This window comes from Ascidiella aspersa, chromosome 6 (assembly GCF_963924565.1).
Source record: "Ascidiella aspersa chromosome 6, kaAscAspe10.2, whole genome shotgun sequence".
NCBI lineage: Eukaryota > Metazoa > Chordata > Ascidiacea > Phlebobranchia > Ascidiidae > Ascidiella > Ascidiella aspersa.
Genome location: NC_139452.1, coordinates 20,431,678 through 20,455,416, shown reverse-complemented (window position 1 = coordinate 20,455,416; position 23,739 = coordinate 20,431,678). Strand labels below are relative to the sequence as shown.

At 34.8% G+C, this 23,739-nt stretch overlaps 1 protein-coding gene across 1 annotated transcript; it reads right to left on the bottom strand.

The window, feature by feature from the left end:
- Positions 1 to 708: 708 nt before the first annotated feature.
- On the bottom strand, positions 709 to 22,147 carry LOC146140681 (pre-mRNA-processing-splicing factor 8). Its single transcript, XM_083392133.1, has 44 exons — positions 21,751 to 22,147; positions 21,412 to 21,573; positions 20,631 to 20,795; positions 20,297 to 20,438; positions 19,388 to 19,464; positions 18,516 to 18,728; positions 18,236 to 18,361; positions 17,465 to 17,570; positions 16,881 to 17,074; positions 16,534 to 16,653; positions 16,164 to 16,251; positions 14,976 to 15,197; positions 14,731 to 14,865; positions 14,467 to 14,610; positions 14,031 to 14,213; positions 13,255 to 13,461; positions 12,980 to 13,143; positions 12,748 to 12,874; positions 12,428 to 12,620; positions 12,092 to 12,203; positions 11,581 to 11,764; positions 11,372 to 11,502; positions 11,105 to 11,251; positions 10,716 to 10,898; positions 9,901 to 10,045; positions 9,534 to 9,781; positions 9,188 to 9,367; positions 8,656 to 8,791; positions 8,446 to 8,581; positions 8,138 to 8,301; positions 7,855 to 8,001; positions 7,618 to 7,778; positions 7,270 to 7,484; positions 6,322 to 6,536; positions 5,901 to 6,048; positions 4,965 to 5,134; positions 4,705 to 4,803; positions 4,288 to 4,481; positions 4,078 to 4,219; positions 3,222 to 3,461; positions 2,808 to 2,947; positions 2,500 to 2,640; positions 2,016 to 2,218; positions 709 to 955 (listed from the first exon to the last, which is right to left on the bottom strand). The coding sequence occupies exons 1-44, from the start codon at positions 21,873 to 21,875 to the stop codon at positions 795 to 797; spliced, it is 7,035 nt and encodes a 2,344-aa protein (XP_083248259.1). The 5' UTR covers positions 21,876 to 22,147; the 3' UTR covers positions 709 to 794.
- Positions 22,148 to 23,739: the final 1,592 nt, after the last annotated feature.

The window sequence follows — 23,739 nt, the reverse complement described above, 5'->3', positions numbered from 1 at the left end:
CACACCATTGATATTATTTTAAGATGATACCCATTAAATACACTAAAACAGTGCTCTTCAACCGGTTTGCACGTTGCACCAATACGAAAAGGAATACAAGGGTGCATCACAACCTTTTAATGAACCATTAATTATTTGAATTCTAAGTTTGTTTAAATGCTATTTTTATTTCTTAAGTTTGTTTGAATGCTGTTTTATGACATGCAATAGTACTCGCAAGCAGCCTGCAGTCATAATCTAACTCTCCCCGACAGTGCGTAAAAATTCGGCAGATCTGATCAGTTTAATTGACATGATGATTTTTTTTCATATCGTTTTTTACCTCAGTTTACCCTTAAGTAGTAAACGGGGTGCAGGAGTTCGTCACAACAACTTTTAAAAAAGGTTGAAGAGCACTGCACTAAAACACCATTTAAAAGAAGATCCCCATTAAATACACTAAAACTTACATTTTTTCCTACCAGGTGACTTTTTTGGCGATGTAATATAGTTAGCATTTTTACTTGAATTAATAATAGGCTTACCTCTTTGGTTATACAACAAAAACTTTTCTTAAAAAAAAAGAAAAAAGATGTTCGTCACGAAACTAAATCCATTTAAAACGAGATACCGTTGGCATTAGTTAAAAACGAAAAATTTGCATGGTTTAAATAACCATTTAACTAACAGAGTTCAACACTTTCGGTCAGTCACTCCAAATTGGCAGCTTGTTTATTGAATATACAAAGGTACAGCGCTACATTACATACAAGCATCAAGTATCAAGTATCAAAACAATTTGGCAAAAAGCGACTTCAACTGTAGTGGTCTTCCCTGTCTGCCATCAGTGCAGTCCAACTGCCATCCTCCAGCGATGCGAAGTTGAGAAAATGTGAGGGACGATGAACCTCGTGATAGAACTCCTTGGGATTGGAGAGTTGCAACTCGTACTTCATGTTGGCGTCGTGGCGAACACCTGATAACAGCACATTAACGTAATGTTAAACTTATATCCGGGATTTTGTTTGCAATGAAATTGGTAAAATGGGAACACACAGTAAGACCAAAAGTACAATCCCAGTGGATTCCAGAATACCGAATTCTAGTAAATCTTTTATTAATTATCTGGGGGATTAATCATAAGCGTTTTACGATAGAATGCTACTTTTGCAACTTAACGAACTAAGAAAATTGCGTACTTTACACCTGGCAATACACATAAGCCACTTACCCAATAACATTTGGTTGACACTTCAAGATTAGGCGAAAGTTATCGGCCAGTAATTAGTCGCCCGAAAAAACGCTGCCGCCGCACGACACGGCTGCAATAAAGCTAGCACTACAAATGTGCCACAGGCCTTTATCCTAAGTTGTCACTTGCGTATGTACATTGTACAAATGTACTATCGGAGCTACCAGTCTGACATCGGCCGTTTTGGTGATTGTTTCCCCTGTTTGGGGTTATTGGTGGGATTGGAAATTGGGTTAGGGTTAAATTGTTAAGGGTGTCGGTGATGAAGTTAGGGGTGGGGTTTGGGGTTAGATAAAACGTTGTATAGACCATTTTCTAGCCATTTATGTATTATTCCGACGATTTTATACGTTATTACGACTATTAGGTAGGAGTCCTAATTATTTTTATTCCGACGTTGATGTTGTTCTTATTTCGGTCTTATGGCTGGAGTGCGATAAAATCAAGAGGAAACAAAGGGTTATTGGTATTTGGTATCACATATCATAACGACGTCGCATTATTAGTTACAATATTTACAATACGATCGGTGGCGGAGTTAAGAAACATTTGATCAACATTCTAAAATTTGAAAAATGATATACAAAAAGCATGTTAACGCCGCGTTGATTTTACGACAGTGACTGTAAATCAAGAGTGGGAGGCTTTTAACTTACAGTTTTGCGTGATGGTATAAGAAATAAAACAAAGTTATTCAAGAGACCAGAAGGGTTAAATGTAATGAATAAATCTCCTAAATATAGTTTTAACATAGCAAAGGTCTAAAAAAATTGCAATAATTCACCCATAAAGTTGTAGTTCCAGGATCCTTGGGAAGGCACCATAAAGAATCCCAGGAAGCGATCCGACAAGAGCATTTGGACTTTTTCGTAATGCGAAGGCAAGTAGCCTTTCGGGTTATTTCCTTTGTCCGTGTTTTGTCTTCCCCATTCGTAACCACTTGGTGTAAGCTTGTAGGCAGTCAGCGAGCATGACCCGGGGGTGAAGCTAATACAACAATAAAAATTCACAATATAGGAATGTTGATATATACTGGGTTAATCAAAGTAGACTGTGGGTCGCACTCCAAGTAAAAACCCAAATGCACAAAAATGTTAATTTTATTTATTTATTTTTTTTTTAAGTGTTGATTATATAAAAAAGGTTAACGAAGTCTGTGAAATGGCCATCCATTGAATATCAAAAACCAAGGAGATTGTTATTTTAGAGAAAAAAAAATCCTTTCACATATTTCAGTTGACCGACAATTTACAAAAAACAAGTCGTACCTGCAAGTTATGACGATTGTTTTTTCTCCATCCCACACAGGATTATCGGCCATTATCTTCGCGTGTGTAGTGACATCTTGCGGTGAAAGTTGCGGGGATTCGTTAGGCTGAGTGTGAATCCAACCAAGAGGCTCGAGCTCTCTACGCAATAAAACACCAAGTATGATAAAATACACTAAAATACCACTAAAGTGCCATAAAATACCAATAAGTATCGTAAAATACCACTTAACGAAATACCACACAATTAAAATCGAAGTTAGACCATTTTAAGCACAGTATTTTACCACATAAGTCCTTCGACTCACTTGAGATATTCATGCTGGGGAAGAAGGTTAGGCAAATGAACAGTCTGGTGCGTTCCCCATTGCGGAACCATGACGACACATCTGATCTCTTTCACCTGTGGGTTGTCGGCTGGACTTATACCGTACAAGAAACCAGCAATCTTTAAAAAAAAACAATCGTTAAGTTTTTAATATAAACTGGATTTTTAACATTAGTATGAAAGTCAAGTTTACAGAAAGTTTTAGCATGGTCTGGATTTAAAATGTATTTTTTAATTCCATTTTAGAAAGTCTATAAGTGTGTTTTAAAGTAACTTAAGATGATACAGGCTCGTATCGAAACGTCTTAACTATCAAGATGATGTCGATCTACTCGACCTTTTTGGCTTTGCAATTTATTATCAAGCTATCTTAGTGTGTTATTTGTAGATTTACCTGAGCTCGAAGGTCGGAAATACAAATGAACTTCTTCAGAACGTTCTTGGGTAGAATGTAGGTAAACCCGGTTTCCCTGATGTCGTCTGACGACACGTATATGTGATTGGTCCTTAGGTGAAGGTTGGTTGCGGAGATGGCACGCACGCGCCATTCTGTCTTGGAAGAGAAGGTCTGTGACTCGTAGTTTGAAGTTGTGGACGTGATGATCTCATCACCGTGCTTGTTAACTGTGCGAGTCTGCACAAAAAACAAGAGTAAACATTACTGGGGGTACAAAGAATACCATAAATATAACATCACGTGCAAGATGAACCTTACATCATATAGTATCCAAAGCGTCTTTATTTAACGATACTAAAGCTCTGTGTTGCTTACATGCTGCATAATTTTTTTGCTTGGAAATAAATATCATCGGTTAGCGAAACACGTTTTGTCCTAACGCAAGGAAAAAATAGAGAGGAGCGACTAGAAGTTAAACAATGTGTTTTGTACTCTTTGTGTGCATGTCATAATACCCAGCTTTTTCATGCTGAGCAACTCTGAACAAAACCTCCGGTCTTCAATTGTCTGTGGGTTTGTGTTTCTCTCACCTTAAATCTGTCCATTAGTACTTCAATGAATCGATTGGTCTGATGAGTTTAACCATAACATCGCGACCAGTCGGTTAATATTTCATACCATAGGCAAATTGACGATAGACATGTGCTTTTACGACCACGTCAGCTTACTGGCGTTCGCTTTAACGCGGAACAGGCCTACTTCAAAGTTACATCGCGAACAAAACATTACGATTAGGGTACAGGATAAATGGATTCGTTCTTAGAAAACATAATTTGTCGAAATTTCAGTAAACCTGAGTAGCTGTAAGCTGCGATTGTTCTTTGGTTTGCTTTTCGATCTCAGCGATTTGCTGTCGTTGCTGTGATGGTGCACTGATCTCCATTCCAAGAATGATGTCACGAATCTCCGATTGAGTGAGCGATGCAACATTTACACTTAAAAAAAATTATTATGAAAAAATTGGGCTCAAAAGTGTCACAATGGGTGCATTAAATATATTTACTTGTTTTTCTTTCCATAGTCGGCTAAAATGAGATCTTTAAGGGCGACCTCAACCTTGATCCATTCGTCGAAGCCAAGATTGGGCCACATGTGATGAGGTTCTGTTATTGTGGTCTTATCTGGCTTCATTATTACTTTGCTGCGGTCTGGGTTGACATGGAGTGCACGAAGTATGAGGATAAGACGAGAGAAAGCCTGTAATGACCAGCATTGTTTTTTTATTTAACGTTGACATTTTCAAAATGCTATAACTAGCAAACAACACACTATGTCGCCAACGTATTTTAGTTTTATAGATAAACGTTAACTTAATATACAATAAAATACCAAGTGTATAATCTGGTAGATTTAAAAAAATGTTTTCTATATGAAAGTTAAGAAAATGTTACTAACTTGTTAAAGATGTAATAAAACTTACGGTATACGATGAGATTGACTTTAGCCAATCATCGTACAAGTTGAACAAAACCATCTGAGGTTCGGTTGCCTTCAAAATCAGATCTCCGAGTTTCTCAACCTAGGTATAAATAAATAACATTTATGATAAGGTGCTAAAAGCCTTTGATATCGTTAGCTAACAGGCTACAAAAATAAAAAAACAACCCATACGAACGGTAAAAAAATTGTACAATATCTGTTTAGGTCCCCGGCAAATGCTTGGTTTTTTCGACGTTTTACCTTTAGACAGGCTTGGAAAGGAAGCTGCAGTTCACTGCCCTTGATGACGATGTTTGGAAAATCGAGAAGATGAACTTCCAGGGGATCCAACATTCCCTTCCTCGTCACGATGATTTGCTTGGGCTGCTCCTCCACCGGGAGCGACCGGATAAGGGCAGCAACCTCCTCAGCTGTTATAATTATCACAAAAACACAGGGGTTAAGTTTGGAAATGCAAATACGTTAAAAAGTTCAACAGCGCAACAAATTGACATTAGAAAGGAAAACGTTTTGGCTTGGTAACCCGACTGAAAATAATTTGAAACCAGTTGGAGTGAACTAAAATAGATAGTGTTTTCGGAGCATACTTGTTAAAACAAATGAGATTCTAATGGCCCAACACTCCGTTGGCAGGTTTGGCGGATTCCCCCTTTCCCAGTTTTATAAGTTGTAGCTTAATCTGAGTTAGTGGGTGTTCATGTTTAGATATAATACCCCATTTCACAAACCTTACCTCACATATATTTCTGCAAGTCAATTTGCTTTATAGCAAAGTAAACAATTTATTGTGGCAGTAAAACGAGAGTTCGATATTATTTGTCACTTTACATTCGTATTGTATTAACGCAAGTGCTGGTCGAATAAAAATCAGCCTCGCAGAATAGCTACAGTATTTATGCTGTGTCAACATTAGTTACAAGAAACATATTCTCCGCAATCCAGTGACTGAAATAGTTTATGTAGTGTTGGTTATGAGTAACGACAACATAATAACCCAATGTAACGCAAGAGTTTAAAACCCCTTGGCTTTTGCTTTTTTAAGGTCAGGCAGGAACTATTAAATAGGCGTTGGTCCAAGCATCCGAAAGTATTTATGCCTTTCTACGCAATGGAGCCAGTTTAGCTTCACCATACATTTGACATTTATATAGTAAGTTAGGATTCTTATTTTTGCACCTGTTTTCCATTTTGCAAGTTGACCAAGTCGCTTTTGTCCAGCCCATACGGAAGTATGAATAATCTTCAAGAACAGTTGCCCAGTTCGTGGATTAAATATGAATATAGCCCCGTTGATAGGTTTCGTTGTCAAATTGCCTTCGAAAGTCTACATCAAAAGAATAAAATCATAAATCTAGTCATTGGTGTAACCTTATAATGTGGAACTATAAAATTTATTATAAGACGAAAAACTACAGCCCTATGCTTTAAGCCAGCGCTGGGGAGCCGAGGTCGGACTCGGCAGAGTCGGTTTGTTATTCAGGCTTCAGACTCGGTAAGTACGTAAGACAACCTGAGTACCGAGTCCGACGTGCGCAATGCGCATCCTTCGAAAACAGAAATCTATGACCAACATGTATGTTTTATACCAAAGATTTACCTTGTGGATGGTAACACGGTATACGTTGGTGTCGTCGACAAACCAGATAATTTGATTGCTGAACAGTTCGCCGTAGTTTTGTGACGACAAATAAGGTTCAGTAGGCTCACTGCTGTACAGTTGTAATCCCTTCCTGATTCGCTCACGAAGTACATAAAGGGCGGGATTGGCTTTCATAATTTTCGCCATGGCCTGTTGGATGAGTGGCTTGCATCCTAAAAAAAACAAAAAATAATCAACTCAAAAAAACAAAAAATCCATTGAATTATATAACTGGATATTCTGGGCAACAGTCTTAATTTTGAAATACTCAAATTAAACGTGTGAACAAGTAATAGCAAAACATAAAATATTCAAAAAGAAATTATTGTGTTAAACAACCCAGCAAGGCAAGTATGAAAGAAAACAAAAGGGTTTAGCCCTTCAAATAACAACAACAAAGATTTTCCATTTTATGCATTGAACATAACATTTTCTGCCACGTCAACATGTTTTTTTAAACATTTTAGAAGTAGAAACCTAGACATCTGTTAATAAGGCAATTGACATTAAAATCCATGCGGACATGTAACCGACATTTAGAAAAGTGTTTTCCCTTTTATAAGATGTATTGTCGATTGTCTATTGTTCGGGATTCGAGTCCCTAGTTTTTTGTTGTTATGATTTTAAAGCATATCATCTCTCTTTTTTGCAGAGTTCCTTTGCGCAATGTAGTAATTGCTGTCGTTCGTTTCGTTTCGCAGCCTATTACAGTCTTACCATTTTATGAAAATACTTAATTTTATATTTAGTTAAATAACTTGTGAGCTCGGACTGTTTAAACTTGCGTGCAAAATAACAACGCCTATTTCGAGTAATTTCTTTCAAAGCCAAGTGTCTAACTACGGTAAATCGACTAGTAAATAACGTACTACACATGGTTTTGGGTGCTTTAAAAAATCACTTTACCTGGAAACCAGTTTCCATATGCTGCGTGTAGGTTATAAGCGAGATCAATTGCAATGAGGAGACCGGTTGGGGACGGGTAAATGCTCATGTTATCAGTCGTGTAATCAAGAAACTTTGCTCGTGAATACCGTTCCACGTCATGACTGTCGTAATCTCCCCATCGAAGCTGGATGTCGAGCCAGTACTTTTGCGTTGTTGTGCTATCCATTGTATCTCTAAGTTAGAAATAAAAACTTGTGAGTTGTGATTATAACAAAGTAACCAAAGCGGTACACAGAAGCTCACTGTACCAGAGTGTAGTTAACAACGATTCAACTGGTATCGCAATTTGACAAGTTTTTCTCTTACTTGGAATCAGCCAAAAGAGAAGGACGAGAAACGTTCCATTTGTAGGCAGCAAAGAGAAGAATGTCCGCACACGAGCTGTTCATCTTGTACGATTTACGAGGATGGATAGTCTCTTTTTGAACAGTTTCAATCTCAAGTGCATCAAGTTCTTGGTCAAACACCTTGAACAGAAACAATGTTGTTTTAAAAACGCATTGTTACTGATGTTTTCAAAATACTGTAAAAAGTTTAACAAACCTGACACAAATCCATCACAACACTTTCGTGCACTTTTTGCCACAAATGGGCGCGGAAGATTTGAATCAGCGAGATTTTCAGAGTAGGGATTTTTCCATGCATGAAAATGCCGGTCAAATCGAGTTGTACTTGAAAGCCGACGTAAACCTAAAAACGTATCACACAAAGTGCAAACTACATAAAATTCAACGTTCAACACAAAGTGCAAACTACATAAAACTTTTTTTTTAAGTATTGGATTAAATTTTAGCAAAACATAGAAAAACATTTAGCCAAAGCTTACATTTGCCCTGTTTATTGTCGGTGACCACCAGAGTGTAAATCGTCGGTTGGGAATTTGGTTTAAACCAGATCTTTGAGCATTGGTCAGTTTCTTGTACTTCATTGACTCCTCAAATCCACTCGCTTTCTCCCAGAACAAACCCTCCCAGGTTGGAAAGTAAGTACCTGTAAATAATAATTAATTAAGAGTTTTTGCGTAGTTATAAATTACATTTTTTTGATCTGACGCTATAAGAGTTAGTGGTAATTGGTAAACATTTAACAAAGTTCGCTATAGAAAGTTACATTAATAGCAAGAAAGTAGTAAACCTTTGAAAAGAGTATGTTCAAGTATTCCCTCCACACCACCAAGTGCCTGGATCATGTCGGTTCTGTAGTTGTTCAAGTTCCACAACTTGCCATCATGACGTTGATGGGTCCACCAGAAGGGGTTTTGCTTCAGCACCTGTTTGATAACCAAGACGTTATATTTAAAGCAGTTACATGAAGTACCTACTATAATAGCATAACTACAATTACCTGATATTGCTTGAAGTCAGTTCTGACCCTCCAGCCTTTGTCATAAGCAAGAGTGTGTCGATCTTTCTGAAACAGAGTATTAATTCGAGGAATACCCCTATCCCAAGAATCCTCAAGATCTTCCAGTGTAAGGCGCCTAAAATTTAAATAATATTTCTGTTATTTCAAGAATATTATAAAAATCTCATTCTTTAAAACAATTTACACATGTAAAAAGATAAACATTTATATTTAAACAATAAAACTCTTTAAAAACCCGAGTAAAACCAGGATCAGAATTTTACTTAAAAGGAATATATATTTTGCTTATACCGGCGTCGTCAGTTCCTTAATTCGAATGAATTCATTTTAAGTTATATTATTATATACGCATCAGCGAAACAGTGATCGACAAGCAGAAACCGGCTGCCAATGGTTTTGGATTCCATAAACATACATTTATACATATATACAACCAAAAATAGGTGTAGTCGTTGTTTGTGCTGAAAAAACAAACAAACAAAACAAAACAAATTGCATAACAATTGCTGACCTGTTTTGTGCATTGGCTTCCTGACGTTTTAAAGCATACTCTGCCCAAACTCGCTGGGAGTCAATAAACTCACTTTCCCATGGCATAATGTAACGGTACAAGTTAGGAATAAGTTGATCATCTTCGTGGCTCATTCCTGATCGAAAATGAGTGATTCCAACATCGGTTTGTTTTGACCATCTTCACATAAAATAAACCAATTATAAAGTAAATGTAATAATAAATTTAGGGTTGGGCAGATTAATAGTAAAATAGATAAATAATTACTGCCTAAAATAAAATCCAAATAAAGAGTTATAATTTTATTTTAAACAACTTAAAGCAAACAATCATTTTAAAAACAAACCTCAGATCAGACTGTGGAATTAGCACATGACCCATAGACAGCATTCCAAGACCCCCCAATTCTTTGGGGGTGTAAAATACAACCGGTGGAAAACGACTTGGCATCTTTGAGTTAAGACCGATTTTGATTCTGGTCTGAATCTTGTTTTCACACTTGACGAGAAGATCGAGAAGTTCTTGAGTATTTACCACTGCTTCACGAAAGTATGTCATCAGTCCAATCAAAGCAGTGTTCCACTTGTTAACAATCTTTTTAGATAATAAAATACGTTAAAAACACCAAAAAGTTTGCGTATAACCTTAACAAATATTTTAACATGCATAAAAAAGCATGAGTATAATCAATCAAAAAGCATGTTTAAACAAACCTTTGTGAAAGTGGTTGAACCAGAAGCCATTAGAATCTGTCGTACTCGGTTGTGAAATCGTTGAAGTGACTCATTGTCAACGCGAAGGAAACACTGGGCTGTACGTTCTTTGGTCACCTCATTTTGCAAGTTCCATACTCCATCCCTTTAAAACACGAATCATTGAATGGGTAATCACATTTGTTATGACCTTACATATAAATATCTATCTAAGATTGGAAAGTTACAGGAGGTCAAGTGTCGCAAAAAACAAAAAAAAACAGGGTTGATACTGAATGAAAATATGCACTTAGTCTGAAATGAAAATATGCACTCTTAGCACTCGCCCGGAGCAAATAACGCTTGCCAAAAATGTCGGCACGTCGTTTGTGAAATTGCGTCCTACCCAATTGTTTTTCACCAATGATTTAACCTAACTTTTTCTTTCGGTGAATTACCATGTTTTACGTATAGTCGGCCTCGACGGAGGCGGCGGACATTTTACAAAGTGTAACACGTTGTGTAATTCGTTTTTGGAGTTGCGCAAGTTTGTATCATAAGCGATTTTAACTTTAAAAATAAGTTGCCTTCATTCTTTAGTATTTAACATAATTGGTCGCAGATCAACAAAGTCCAGTAGGTCTGGTAAAACACCTAATTTAAGAATACCTAATAAATAATTATTTTACTTTAAGTGCAACCACCATTCGGGCGAGTGGGCGTTATTCCAAACTTGCCCAAATGCAAATGCATTGTTGAGAGGCGAATGCAAAATCGCGAGTGGAAAATCTCAACCCCGTTAACACATCATTTCACTGTTAATTTTAAACATTTACTTGTGAGTAAATTCGTCAAATGTGGTTCGGCATTTTGGCAGGATCCTGCATTCAAACCCACTCATGTTGAACAAGAGGTTGGGGTTGTCCTTGCTGTAAACAGAAACAAATGAGCTCTCCCATTGCACAGTAGTCACGGAGCGTGGAAGTCGATTCTTGATATCCCAAAATACTGCACGGCCCCTGATAGAATAAAAAACAAGTATTAAAATTGCACAATTAATAACTTCGCAATCACCTGTTTTTCATTTTTTACTTTTGAAGTTTTTTAATATAAACTTATGGAAATATTTTGATAGAAATTGCTCTGCCTTACAATTTCTTTGTTTGACTATAAAACTATTGTTACTGTATTCAATGCTGCATTGTTATGATGAACGTATACTTACAAGTTGACATCATGTTTCATGAGTCTCATTCTGGAGTCACGTGGCCAGCATTTCTTGTTGTTGTATCCAACAATATTTTCGTTGTTTGGGTCTGGGTGCTCTGTTAAATAACGTTGGATCAAATCTTTTGCTTCCTCGGCTGAAAATCTGGAAAAAATAATTGTTTACTATTACACTACAATACTGTTTAAATAACTAAAAGGGTAATTATGCCTCCGGCCAAATACAAAAACCAAACTTTATAAAAAAAAAAAGACATAAACTAACCGGAAGAAGACGTGGATTCTGTCTATGTATCTTGAATAGAGTCGAATTGGATGTGCAGATTCCGTTGCTATGCTTTGATATGACAGGAAATCATTTGGCATTTGTGGAGGCCCAGACATTTCACTTGCACGCTATATAAGCAAACAAAATAAAACAGTAAAAGGTGTTAATAAGTTGAGTTGAGTGAAAAGTATTATTTAGATATTCACCTGTAAACCAAGTACTAGTAAGTCCAGAACAAGACCATAGTATTGGACAATAAAAGAAGCAAACTGCAAACCACGAATAATGCCATATGAATTGGTATGGTTCATATCCTTGTAGTTGATAACAATGTTGTTTTTGGCGGTCATGTAATCAGCAATATTGTGATCCACAATCAAACGAAGCAGTCTATGAAGTATGATGAAAATCAGGTTAAAGTTGGCAAGGTAAATAAATGAAGAAATAGGGATGATAATATATTTTATAACGCTTAAAAAAACAATTTAAAGCCATTACAATATGTGTTTAGTGGTAATTCAGGAACGGCGGTTAACCTTTGTTTGAAGCGATAAAGAATTTACACATATTTTTCTACAAACCGCTAGTTAGCTTAAGATGTCACAATTGTCACATTACCCACTGTATGAAGCGGGAGCTACATTTAGTGCCTTTAAAACTTGAACTTATAGGTTAAAATCTACAAAAAGTTTCAGTCTATAATGTAAGTTAACAAACCTGTTGAGCAAAGTGAGATCAATCTTTTCGTAAATTTTTTCATATCTTGTTTCCATCATAACATTGCATTCTCCTTCACCAGTTTCCCATACTTCCTGCAGATTGTTGATGCCTAAACAATACAAAATTTAAGATCCTATTAAAATGTTAAACTAGTCCTATAGCAACCTGGATAAGTCTATATACAATAAATTATTTCAAAACAAAGTATGAAATTCCAAAAAATTTATTATGTTAAACATATATAATAGTACAAATATATAGAATCAAATTTCAAAATAAAACACCGTTAAAGAAACTCCCTATAAAGAACAAACAACATAAGCACAATGTTACCTTGGCACCATTTGTAAACCAGCAGTGGAGGTGGTTCGGTGTCTGCCGGTTTGATCCATGGAGGGAAGAGTCTGCGTTTGTCTGACTCGTACCATAGGTACTGATCCAAATATGCATCTGTGATCTTTTCAAGGGGTTCCACATCATACACTGGTACCAAATGGCTGTAGAGGTCCATGAATTCAATTCCACACTAGCAATGAAACATAAAACAAATGAAATTGGTAATAAAATGGTGTCTTTTACTCGCATAGTAATAAGCAAATAGAACTGACAAAATTCTAATCAAAACTGTGTTTACGTTATAATCATTTACAAACCTCTTTAAATGCTCGTTGGGTAAGTAAATGACGTTTGATTCTAGACAGAGCCTCATGAGGATTGTCATATGCTTGTTCCACTAAACCCAATTCTTCTCTTTGAGATTGGTTTAGCCGACTCTTCACACTATCAAATTCAGGCAATTTAAAACATGCACGTTGTACAGTAACTGTTTTTTAAATAATGAGATAAAGTTATAGCTAGAACAAACAAAACAACTCAAAAAAATACCTGTATGCCTCTTTTAGCCTTTCAAGTGCAAGGATAAGAAGTTTGGTGTCATGTTTGTAACTCAGTGGTGGGAATGGTATAGGGGAAAAACGCCTGCTCTCCAACCAATGGACAGTAGTTGTGTAAATGGCAACAGCCTCTTCAGCAGTAATGTAAGGACCATCCTGTTAAAGAAATTGTTGTATTTTACGTAAATATTAGTCCTCTGGAGTTAAAAAATCTAAAGACTAAAAATCCTCAACTTTTATAACATAAAATAGGTCACATTAATAAACCTTTAGATAGTTGTGTTGTCTTTCTTGTTCTGCTTTCAGGTAAAGCCGTGTAAGTCGCCCCAAATTTTTTTTGCACACAGTTTTGTCAACTGTTGCCCCTCGCCTGATTCGTTCACGATTGTAATGAGCAGTGTTGGTCCACCAATCAGCCTTTGCCTTCACATATCTCAGGATCATGTTCTCAATCGGAGTTGGTAAACCTGGAACCTTCAAGGTAATAAAGAACATTGTATTATTGATGGCATCAAATTATATTTTATCGCGAAGTAGTGTAAAAATTGTGTAAAATGTTCCTGATAACCACTGTTTTTGTTTTTAAGTGTGCTTATACGGTTTGTTTATTTTTTGCTTATAAGGTTTATACATATTTCAAAAATATGTCTATAATTAGGGTGATTATTCTTTGACCTAAAAAAGAAAAATTGCAAATTTTGAGCCGGTACTAATGCGATAAACCGGACCTTCATAGGTAATTCTGCCGGTTCGGGCATAGCATTACAGTACTCGAAGAAGAATATAATGCACTTAAAATGTTTTAGATGTAATTGGATAAAACATTAAACTGAATGACAATTTTAAACAGCTTACTACAATTTTTGTTAATTATGTAAACATTGATTTATGCAATTTGCAAACGATTTTAAATTAAAGTAAGTTCGACAACACTTGACCTAATAAGTAAATTTTGACAAAAGTAAAAAAATAATTGCCATATTTAAAATAAATTAAAGCTACCTATAAATACAACTTAATAATTGCAATATATCATATTTTACCTTCCATGGGATATTTGCCTTCCAGCATCTCCATGCTTCACTGAGGTGCTGTAGAATGGTACGAGCCTTGTTCTGTTTGATTCCCTCTGGCATCATATCAATAATGTCATGCATCACTGATGCTCGCAGTTCAAGATCAAAATGAGACTCCACTCGTTGCTTGGTAACCGTTTTGGCTACTCCCTGAAATCACAACAATTTAATTTATGCTAACAGGCTTCCTTATAAATATATATATATCTATAAATACAAAAAAAGAAGAAGAAACTTTCATTCCCTGATGAAGGCTTTCTGAATAGTTAGCCGAAACGTTAGACAAACAAATGTATACCAGAAGAACTTATATTTTACTATACTATGCCTAGTAGCAACAGCATATTGATACACATACTATTATCTATTTTTAATAAAAATATGTAGTGGTACTTCTATTTACCTTTGAATGTCGGCCTTCAAACTGACGTGCAAGAAGATTTCCAAGCCACCTCTCTAACAGTGGGGTGATGCCACGCATGAAGAACATCCACACTCTCCAGCCTGGGGCCCAAAAACCACACCCAGGACCTTTGCCAACAGGACCCTAAACACAAACAATGCATGGAATTAAAATGTATTAGTGAAACTCTATACAAAAAGATGTACAAAAATTTATCGAAATAAACTGGGTAAAATGATTGAACTTGTAAATAAGTAATCTTACAGTGTTGAATCTGTAGTAGATCACATGCTTTAGATCCTTGCACATTCGAATCTGACGCATCAGTTTGTATTTGTATCTGTACATGCCAGTTAATTGGCCAACATGAGCGAAAATGTATTGCAATCCATCAGCAAGCTGTAGAAAAAATATAATGCAGACACTGAAAATTATTAGTACTCAAAAAACAATTACTACAATTATTCAATATTTTAAAGTAAATATTATTATTCTTGAAAGTGGCCTACTTGAAAAGCATCAACATTTCCCAATCGATATTGAACATGGCTGTCAATCACAAGCTTAGACAATCGCAAAATTTCACGGCATAAGTGAAAAGCATTTCCAAAACGGGATTTCTTTCTTTCTTTTGTTGTGAGTGTTTTGACTGGTTTCAGGTTAAAGTTGTAATCCAGATGAAGGTAATTAAGATTTTTTCGATGAATCAGCAAATTTAACATGTTGTAACCCTGTAAAGACAAAAAAGCATTTAAATATTTGTCAGGAGTATATGTGTTACTTAAATACAAATAGTGTGAAAAAGTTATTTTAAGGAAATTCACAAAGGCTTAACATTCTTCTACCAACTGTCAGAAATTTGTTTTTAATTTTTTAGGATGTCAAATGGCTGGTATTAAAAATTTGTTTTTAAAACTATTTACATGTTAAATTTATTTTTTGAATAAGCCCAAAAAGTGGTTGAAAGACTACAGCAATAATATAGTTTGGAATGCTATGTGAAAAATTATCCGAGCCTGTTCTTAAAAATCAAGATGGACAAATTACAAAATATGCATTTTACTAAAATATCTAGATTGTTTCACAGTGTCACTCATGAGGGATGTTTCACCTCACAAATCGCCGATTAACAGGCACAGCACGATTTACTATGCAGTACTTTGGGAAAATTTTGACTATTGAGTTGTGCTACGCTGAACCAAGTAGGGAACATGGAAGTCCAATAATGTCCATTTTCTTCTTTAAAGGTTAACTTTTTAGATTTTTTTTTCTAATGACAAATTAATTTGGGGCAAAAAATCCTTAAACATTACCTCTGAAAATTATATTGCTAACAATTTTTTTTATAAAATTATACTAACAATGTCACTTGGTATCATATTGGACATGGTATTTTTGGCCAAAAATATTTAATGGGTTAAAACAGAATACGTACATGCATAGGGGGCTTGTTACTTTGGTTTGTTATTTGTATAAGTAGTAAGTACACTTCATAATTATCTCCATCTAAATCTGAGATTTCACAAAAATACATTACAGAAACTTATGCATTTTGCCTTTTTCAAGATTTTCAAGTTATCTGATACATATAAGCAACCAGTTGAAACTGTAGGGTATGGTGTTCGAATCAATTCATTGGTTGATTTGGTGTGGTATGACTCCAGATCATTTAGTTCTTAGTTGGTTGCAATACTTACTTGTCTTGTGACTTGCAATCCAACCTCAACCCAATCTAGCTTAGTTGACTGGAAAAACTTAGTTGCCTTGAATGATCGAAAGAGGTATCTGTTAAGGCAATGGATGTACACTTAGTTGATTAATTTTATGTAAGTAATATCTTAAGATTACAGCATTTTTTTTATTTACCACAATAAATGCATGCACTGTTTAAAATAATGTTAATAGTGATTTATAAAAAAGGAACAGTCTACTCAGGTAACAACAGTGAGAAATTATTCACCCTAATTACAACAACTTTGACTGAACATCATAATTTATGTATATAATCAAAGAAAAAAATAAATTTACAATCACCAGCATTCAAGTAAGGAAAACAACCATAAGCACCTCTTTTTCTGGGGTTTTGGAGGCCTTTGTTTCAGAGCATTTAAGACAAAACACTTTAGCAACTTCTGGTAGGACACTCGGACTTTGACAGGTTGACCAGCAGGGCAATGTTCTCGGTACCTGAGAAAAAGTTTAGACCATACTATTCAGCCAAGATGCAAAAAATATTTAGCATTCAGACAAAACTTTGTGTGTTATAAATGAGTTACGCAGTTTTAAACTGTTTGTGTCTCCATAATTTTACTATAGCAAATTACATACAAATAATATTTGTGATGGTTCTTAGCTTTCTGTATTTGTGTTGGACAACTATAATTTGGTAGATGACTTAAGTTTCTTTTGCATACCATGTTTTAACAAGTGGAATGTCAACAGCACGTCTTGTTCTTGCTGAGCGTAAGTTGAAAGGTCGTGGAGCCCAGAGCAGTGCTATGCCATTTGCAGTATTGTCACTATATAGTGGACTTTCTTGGAGCAATGGCTGAATGTATTCCGGGAGTTCGAACTCTTCAATGTCATCATCAAATACAGGCTCCACAGTCTAAAAGTGGTTAGTTTTGAAACATTTTTTCTGGCAATAAATTATTTTCAACTGTCATACCTTATAATATATATATATATATGTAAAACCCTTTGCAGTCCAGTCTTATATCAAAGGATAATACACTACCATTTTTAGCAAGTTAATTTCTCATTATAATAAATCAGTCAAATACACAAACAAGATGCAAAGCAAAGCATATAGCAAATAAACATAAAAAAACCTAAAATTGACAAATATTTTTGTAAAAGGGCTGTCTTGAGACAAATGTCTAGTGTCCGCTAATGTAAAAAAGGCTGAATAGCATTGAAGTTTAAACAGAACAGCCCCTAAGCTCAAAATTGATCAATATTCTATGCTGCAAATATATGTAACAATAAAGAGGGTCACCTTGACAGTGTGTCTGTGGGAGATGGGGTTGATGATTGGATCAAAATAAAATGCTGGAAGATCAGGGTCTTCCGTTTTGATGAAAACAACATTTGGTGTGTGGTACCTAATATGATTAAAAAATAAAAACTAACTTAAAATCTGACAGCTTAGTACAGTGTTTGAAAACATCAAACAGTAGTGTTTTGCCTAAAATGGCAATGAACACAGGAAAAAACTTTTAACCCTATGAAAAATATTGTATACATTTTGATAATGTTGTTGTGAAATAACAGACATGCAATGCAAGATGCTCTATACCAATGCTTCGCAATCAGTGGGTCACGACCCATTGGTAGGTTACAAAGCTATTTCAAATGGGTCTAAATGTTACAGTTTTCTATTTAATCGGATAATTTTTGCATTATTATTACGTAACATTTCTGCAAAAATGTAAGAAATACGTAACAAATGGATGAGTTTGTCGCAATGACAATTTCAGTACGTACGCCAGTCGTAAAGATGCAGGTTTTATTTAACTGTTAATCCTATTTCCAATTAGTTAAAGTTTAAATTATTGCTAAACAATTTGGTCATATCTTATTGTGGGTCACACAATAAAACTTGCATTAAAAGTGCGTCGCGAAATAAAAAAGGTTGGAAAGCACTGTTCAATACAAAGGTTTTAACCATTTGATTTTTCTAGTACAATTAAAGTACAGTAAAATAACAAAATAAATTAAAAGGTTAATAATTAATAATTATAGTCAGCCATTCATAAATAGGACATACCAAGCCAGATGAACAAACTTTGGTAGGTTGTTGTAAAGATAAGGGAAAGCAATTTTGTACTCTGTTCGTATCTGCTGGCGAATAATAATCTTGTTGATGTCATTAAATTCATTCCAGTCTTCATCTCTGAATCACAAAGCAACATTGTTTTGAATATAAAACTTTACGAAACATCTTATGTCTTGTAAGGCCAGAAAAATTAAATCATAACAGTACTTATTTTATCTTGTTTTATGAGCAACAGATAACTTTTAGTTTAAATAAAATTTTAACATCTTACTGTAATGTGTTGTCTCTGACGAGGGGTTCAAACTTAGGGCCCCCTGGAATCGCTTGATTTAATGCTTTTGATGTAAAAAAGGCTTTTAAATCAAACAAGTAAAAGTAGTTATCGTCTACTAAATCTGTGATGAGTTGGTTTGCCATTCGATACAGTGAGGCTAGTTGGGGAAGTGAAAGATTCCATTTTCGATAGGTTGGTCCATTAACAAATCTAAAAATAAAATATTTACTAGATTATTTATTTTAGATCTTTTAACAATAAAATAGAGATAGTCAATAATTTATGCAAAAAAAATCTGGCCATCCAAAATCAACATCATCTTGATTAAGATGCTTTAGTTAATGTGACTGAGAAGTAGTTTAAGCATCCCTTATAAAAGGTGGGACGCAACTGTTATCACTATGAGTTTCTATAGTTGGAGCATTAATTAGCAATCTCAGGTGTTGAACAGGTACAACGGTTTTAATAAGATGTCAATAATCAATTCGGGGCTGCATTCTTAGATAGATAATGACTCAAGTAGCCCAATCTAAACTAGTTTCAGGCTCCCCATCCCCCAAGCAATTCGGGTTTGCAAAAATCAACCTTATAGTGCGATGATGCAAAAGGAGTCTGCAAACCTCTGATTTTTCATCCAATCTATGTGACCCTCGTTAAAAGATTTGCTCGGGTTTGGTCAATGTAGGAAACATTTGTGTCTCAGTCTCAATAACTAAAGATGATACAAGCTCATTATTGAAACGTCTTATCAAGATGATGTTGATCTACTCGACCTTTCTGATTTTTTTTATCAAGCTACATTACAGATCCTAGATAGTGTAACCAATTATAAATTATTGCCTTGAAAATTTTAATATAGTTGAATTTACTTTAAATTATCAGCAAGTGGTCTGTGATCATAAAACCAATCAACAACAGCTGCATCTTCTTCTGAGTCCATCTCCATCTACAGAAAAAAATTATCATGTAATGTATATACATTAAAGATCAATGACATCTTCAAAAATATTACTAGTTAAGGTGAGGCCCCGTTAAATAGTGATCACTACTATAACGAGCTCCCCAAAAATGCAAAGGTTTCATATGTAACATTTTAAGTGACAGTAGTGAAAAAGGTAAACGTGGTTCGCAAGTGCAATTTGCTTGGGACAATTAGGGATTTGCTGGAGACAATTTGCGACTACAAAACGACTTCAACAAGCAAATTGCACATGCTAAAAAGTTCTATGTGCTCCATAATCCTGTAAATAATTGCAGTCAGTTATATACAAACTCTGTAAATGCACTAAAATTGAGACAGGTTTAAAATCTAAAAATTTAAACGGTTTAAAATTTAAACGGTTTTGAGCTGCATGTTTCTATACAAATTATCTTAAAACAGTTTATCTATAAAACACTATCAGAATAAGAAAAACAGACATGTGCACCCGCAGATTGTATCCTTATATATTTGTTAAAGTCGCAAAAAAATTTGCGTATTTGAGGCAACTCTCTGATCGTTATTTTGCTTGCTAATGACCGTGTTTATCTAGTATACATGGCAAGGTTTATAAAATCGTTAGAAAAACACACAATTAATATTAGGCACATGACAAAAAAACTTGAAAGGATTTGGGTCAAAGTTGTTTGTCACCAGAAGGCAGGCAAAATTCTGCCAGTCTGTTTTAGCTTTAGCTATTCAACTTATAAAATGCCTAAGCTCACAATTTGGTTATAAGTTAAAATGGTAAGTTTAAATAAATTGTTATATAGCCTATTACAACAAGGAAATAAACTACTTGAATGGGTTCCAGGGGTTCAACATCCAGCACATTGTCTGCATAATCCAATGGGGGCTCTTCATCATCGAATGGAGGAAAGCGCATTCTTTTAAAATGACGACGATCACGTTTTTCACGTCTCATCATAATCCACATGGTTCTAAAAACCAAAATTAAAATAACTTAGTTTTATTCAAATAATATTTAATTATGCCCCCTTTTACCTAAAGGTGATTATATTTTCACAAGAATAATTCTGAACAGGCTAAACACAACTATATAAATTATATTTCAATATGACGAACTGAGAGCTTTTATAAATAGGTAAAACATTTTATTTAAGAATTCTTACCCCCACTGAGCAATGTATGATGGTTCAATAACCCAAGGAATTTCATTCACAAAGGTTATAGCACCCGTTATGTGATATATTACGGGCACATCTCGAATCTGTTCCCATGGCATAGGCATGTTTTCCATCAACTTCAGAACAGCATGTGGCATGTATTTCAACGCTCTAAAACAGTCAAATTTTGACAGTCAACATAATACACAAACATAAAGAGATATCCCGGTTTAGTTCCGATTAAATTTCCAATTTAACTATTTTACTCTGTAACTTCACCAAAGAAAAGTTAGCAAAGTAATTTTGAAACAAACATTTGTGAGGATTTATAAACCTCTTGAAGCATTGGTCCCAGTTGGCCCCTTCTACATTCTAATCGATTAGTTTTGAAGTATGTTTTAAGTTTTATGGTATATATATGACAAATACTAATTGCAAATGATAGTGTTGGTTTTAGGACAACTATCTTTTAAAATAATTTAACATAAAACTAATTGAGCGAAATTAAAACCTAACACTACCAATTGCAAACTTAATATATACAACATCTACACTTAGTTAGACTATTTTGAATCAAAAATCTAAAATTTAACTTGGAGAAAAAAAATAGGAGCTATCCACATAAGTTATTAAATTATATTTTTTGGAGAGTTACTTCATCTATTCCTAAATTCAGTGCTTGTATAATACAGTGCTAAGTTCATAAGTTTGGTATACTATTTGACTTTGAGTTACGGCGTATGTCTGTTATATTTTGAATGATATACAAAAGTAACTTTTGTTTTACCCAAGATAGACACGCTTGTCATGACGAAATTTTCGGTTTGTCATATCACCATGATTTTTCACAATTTTGCGAACATGCTCAGGTGGCATGTCTTCCTTTTGTGGATCAACAAATCCAAATTTGCGCTTTTCAGCATAGCGCTTATTTTGAAGTTGCTGCCATCTGGAGAAAAGATATATTGACATTTTAAGTTACTTTGTAAACAGTTAATCCTTATAGTTGGATAGTATGAATATGTATACATTAATGTAGCAGATGTCAAACAAACAGTGCTATTCTACACCAGATAAGCCAATTTTTTTATTATTTTAGTAATTTTATTGTGTAACGTTATCTTACTTTCGTGATTTTTCTTGCAATTGTTCTTCAGTGAGGCCACCAGCCACAGGTGGAGCAGTCCCAGGGGGGGCAATTGAATGGGACATGTGACCTTGAGGGGCCCCATACCCATAAGTAACATCCATTGCAAAACTAATAGTTTTAAGGCATGTATGCCTGATAAGAAATAACAATAAAATACATAACAAATACTAGAAAGGGAAATGCCTGGATATTTGCCACATAATAATATATAATCTTAGCTAACCTTTGCTAAACACTTTAGTTTGTAGTTGGACCAAAAATCGTATTTGTATTAGATTTTTCTTAATTGTATAATTTGTATAACAAGATTTGTTTCCTCTTCAAACAATTTTGAAAACAGAACCTAAATGCTTAACACTCTACTTTTGTCTTCGTAACCATCAAAGAAATTATGTTAAGATGAGATGTTTTAACACATCATAACACATGAGGTTTATTTATCAAAGACGACAAAAATTACAAAAAAAAATACGCCCAAATATGACAATTTATAAAACCAAAACGGCAATTTTTTTATAGTTAATTCACTATGGCAGATCTTGATGAGATCTTGCGGGTGCACTGTCGAAAAAATTCGGGTGACCGTGTGCAACAAAGGTAAACAAAGTGCATCTAGCGTTCACTTTATGATTTTCCTTTGCACTCTGTATTAGGGTTCCTCTCCGGGAATGTTTCGACAGGAAATTCCGGGGATTTTCCGCCAATTATCAATCCCCAATCCCGGGAAAATTTTTAATCCCGGTTAGGCAACATAGCAAAAAATTGTCGTTTTTGACTAATATAAAGGAAAAATTATTACCAACCCTGTTAAAATCGTTGCTTAGGTTGTTTTATTTGCGCTTACCAGCGGAAAAACTTAATCAAATTTATTCTACCAAAAAATGCGCTTTTTTTTAAATAAAAACAAAAAAGGGTGCTGACTTTAATACGAGAAGATCTTGTAAGATTGCAGAAGCAAGACTACAGAACATAAATGAGCTTAATTAAATCTTTGAAGCTAATACAAAATAATTTAAAACGTCATAATGACAAAATTTTAGGTATAATTTTTTCGTCATGAATCCCGGAAATTTTCACTTTTCAATCTCATTTCCCGGGATTGAAAATGCAGCATTCAAATAAGTATTAAAACAATGCAAATCATTTGGGTTAGGGTTTTGGGAGTCCAGTCCCCGACTGCATTCTATAATTTGTGGCCGCCATAGATTTACGCCAATTTTTTTTCGGTTAAAATCCTACGCCAAAATAGGACAATATATACGCCAAACACGACAATTAGTTTTGGTAAATTCACTAGTTATTCCACGCCAAATGACGTTACTGGCGTGGTTTTTGGCAAGCATTCCACGCCAAAGATCTCCAGCGGGAAGGCAGTGGAATGCAATCAGGGTCCAGTCTGCATTCTGTGGCAGGTGCACACTCAATATTTTGGCTATGATATGACTGGATCAATCTCTTACGCTTGCACAAATACGCAATTATTTATCGTTATAGGTTAGTGTTAGCACTTGGGTGGTGGTAGTATAAGATTTAATTTTCCGAGTTGTGCATAATTTCATGGATAAAGACCTATAGACGTAATGCGCCATGAAATACAGACAGATGTGGATCAAGTATTATTATTTTTATCCATCCAATAAACTGCAATTTTTAATTTAAAAAAAAATCAATTTTTCTAGGCCAGTACTTGAAATTGTAAATTCCATCTTTGACATACAACCTATACTTTGAGACATAATAGTTGTTTGAACGTTGTATTAGGATTGCAGACCAGCGCTGATTTGAGTAACAAAAACTTAATTGAAAAATTTAATAAAACTTTGATAAAGGCTAAAGGGTTTTTTTACATCAATTGAAAATTAAAGTTGACATAAAAATATTAAAACGCATAAAAAACGTTACAACACGCATGCCGCCATAGAAGCCAAAGTCTCTATAGAAATCACAAGTTGCGCAGCTAACTCG

What these genes read in the sequence shown, in the direction of transcription:
- LOC146140681 (XM_083392133.1), bottom strand. Translation starts at nt 21,875, where the DNA reads ATGGATGTTACTTATGGGTATGGGGCCCCTCAAGGTCACATGTCCCAT. An exon ending in CTGACTTCAAGCAATATCAG is followed by an intron (nt 8,582 to 8,655) that starts GTAATTGTAGTT and finishes GTTATCAAACAG; the next exon opens with GTGCTGAAGCAAAACCCCTT. An exon ending in ACTTGCAAAATGGAAAACAG is followed by an intron (nt 5,135 to 5,900) that starts GTGCAAAAATAA and finishes TAATTATAACAG; the next exon opens with CTGAGGAGGTTGCTGCCCTT.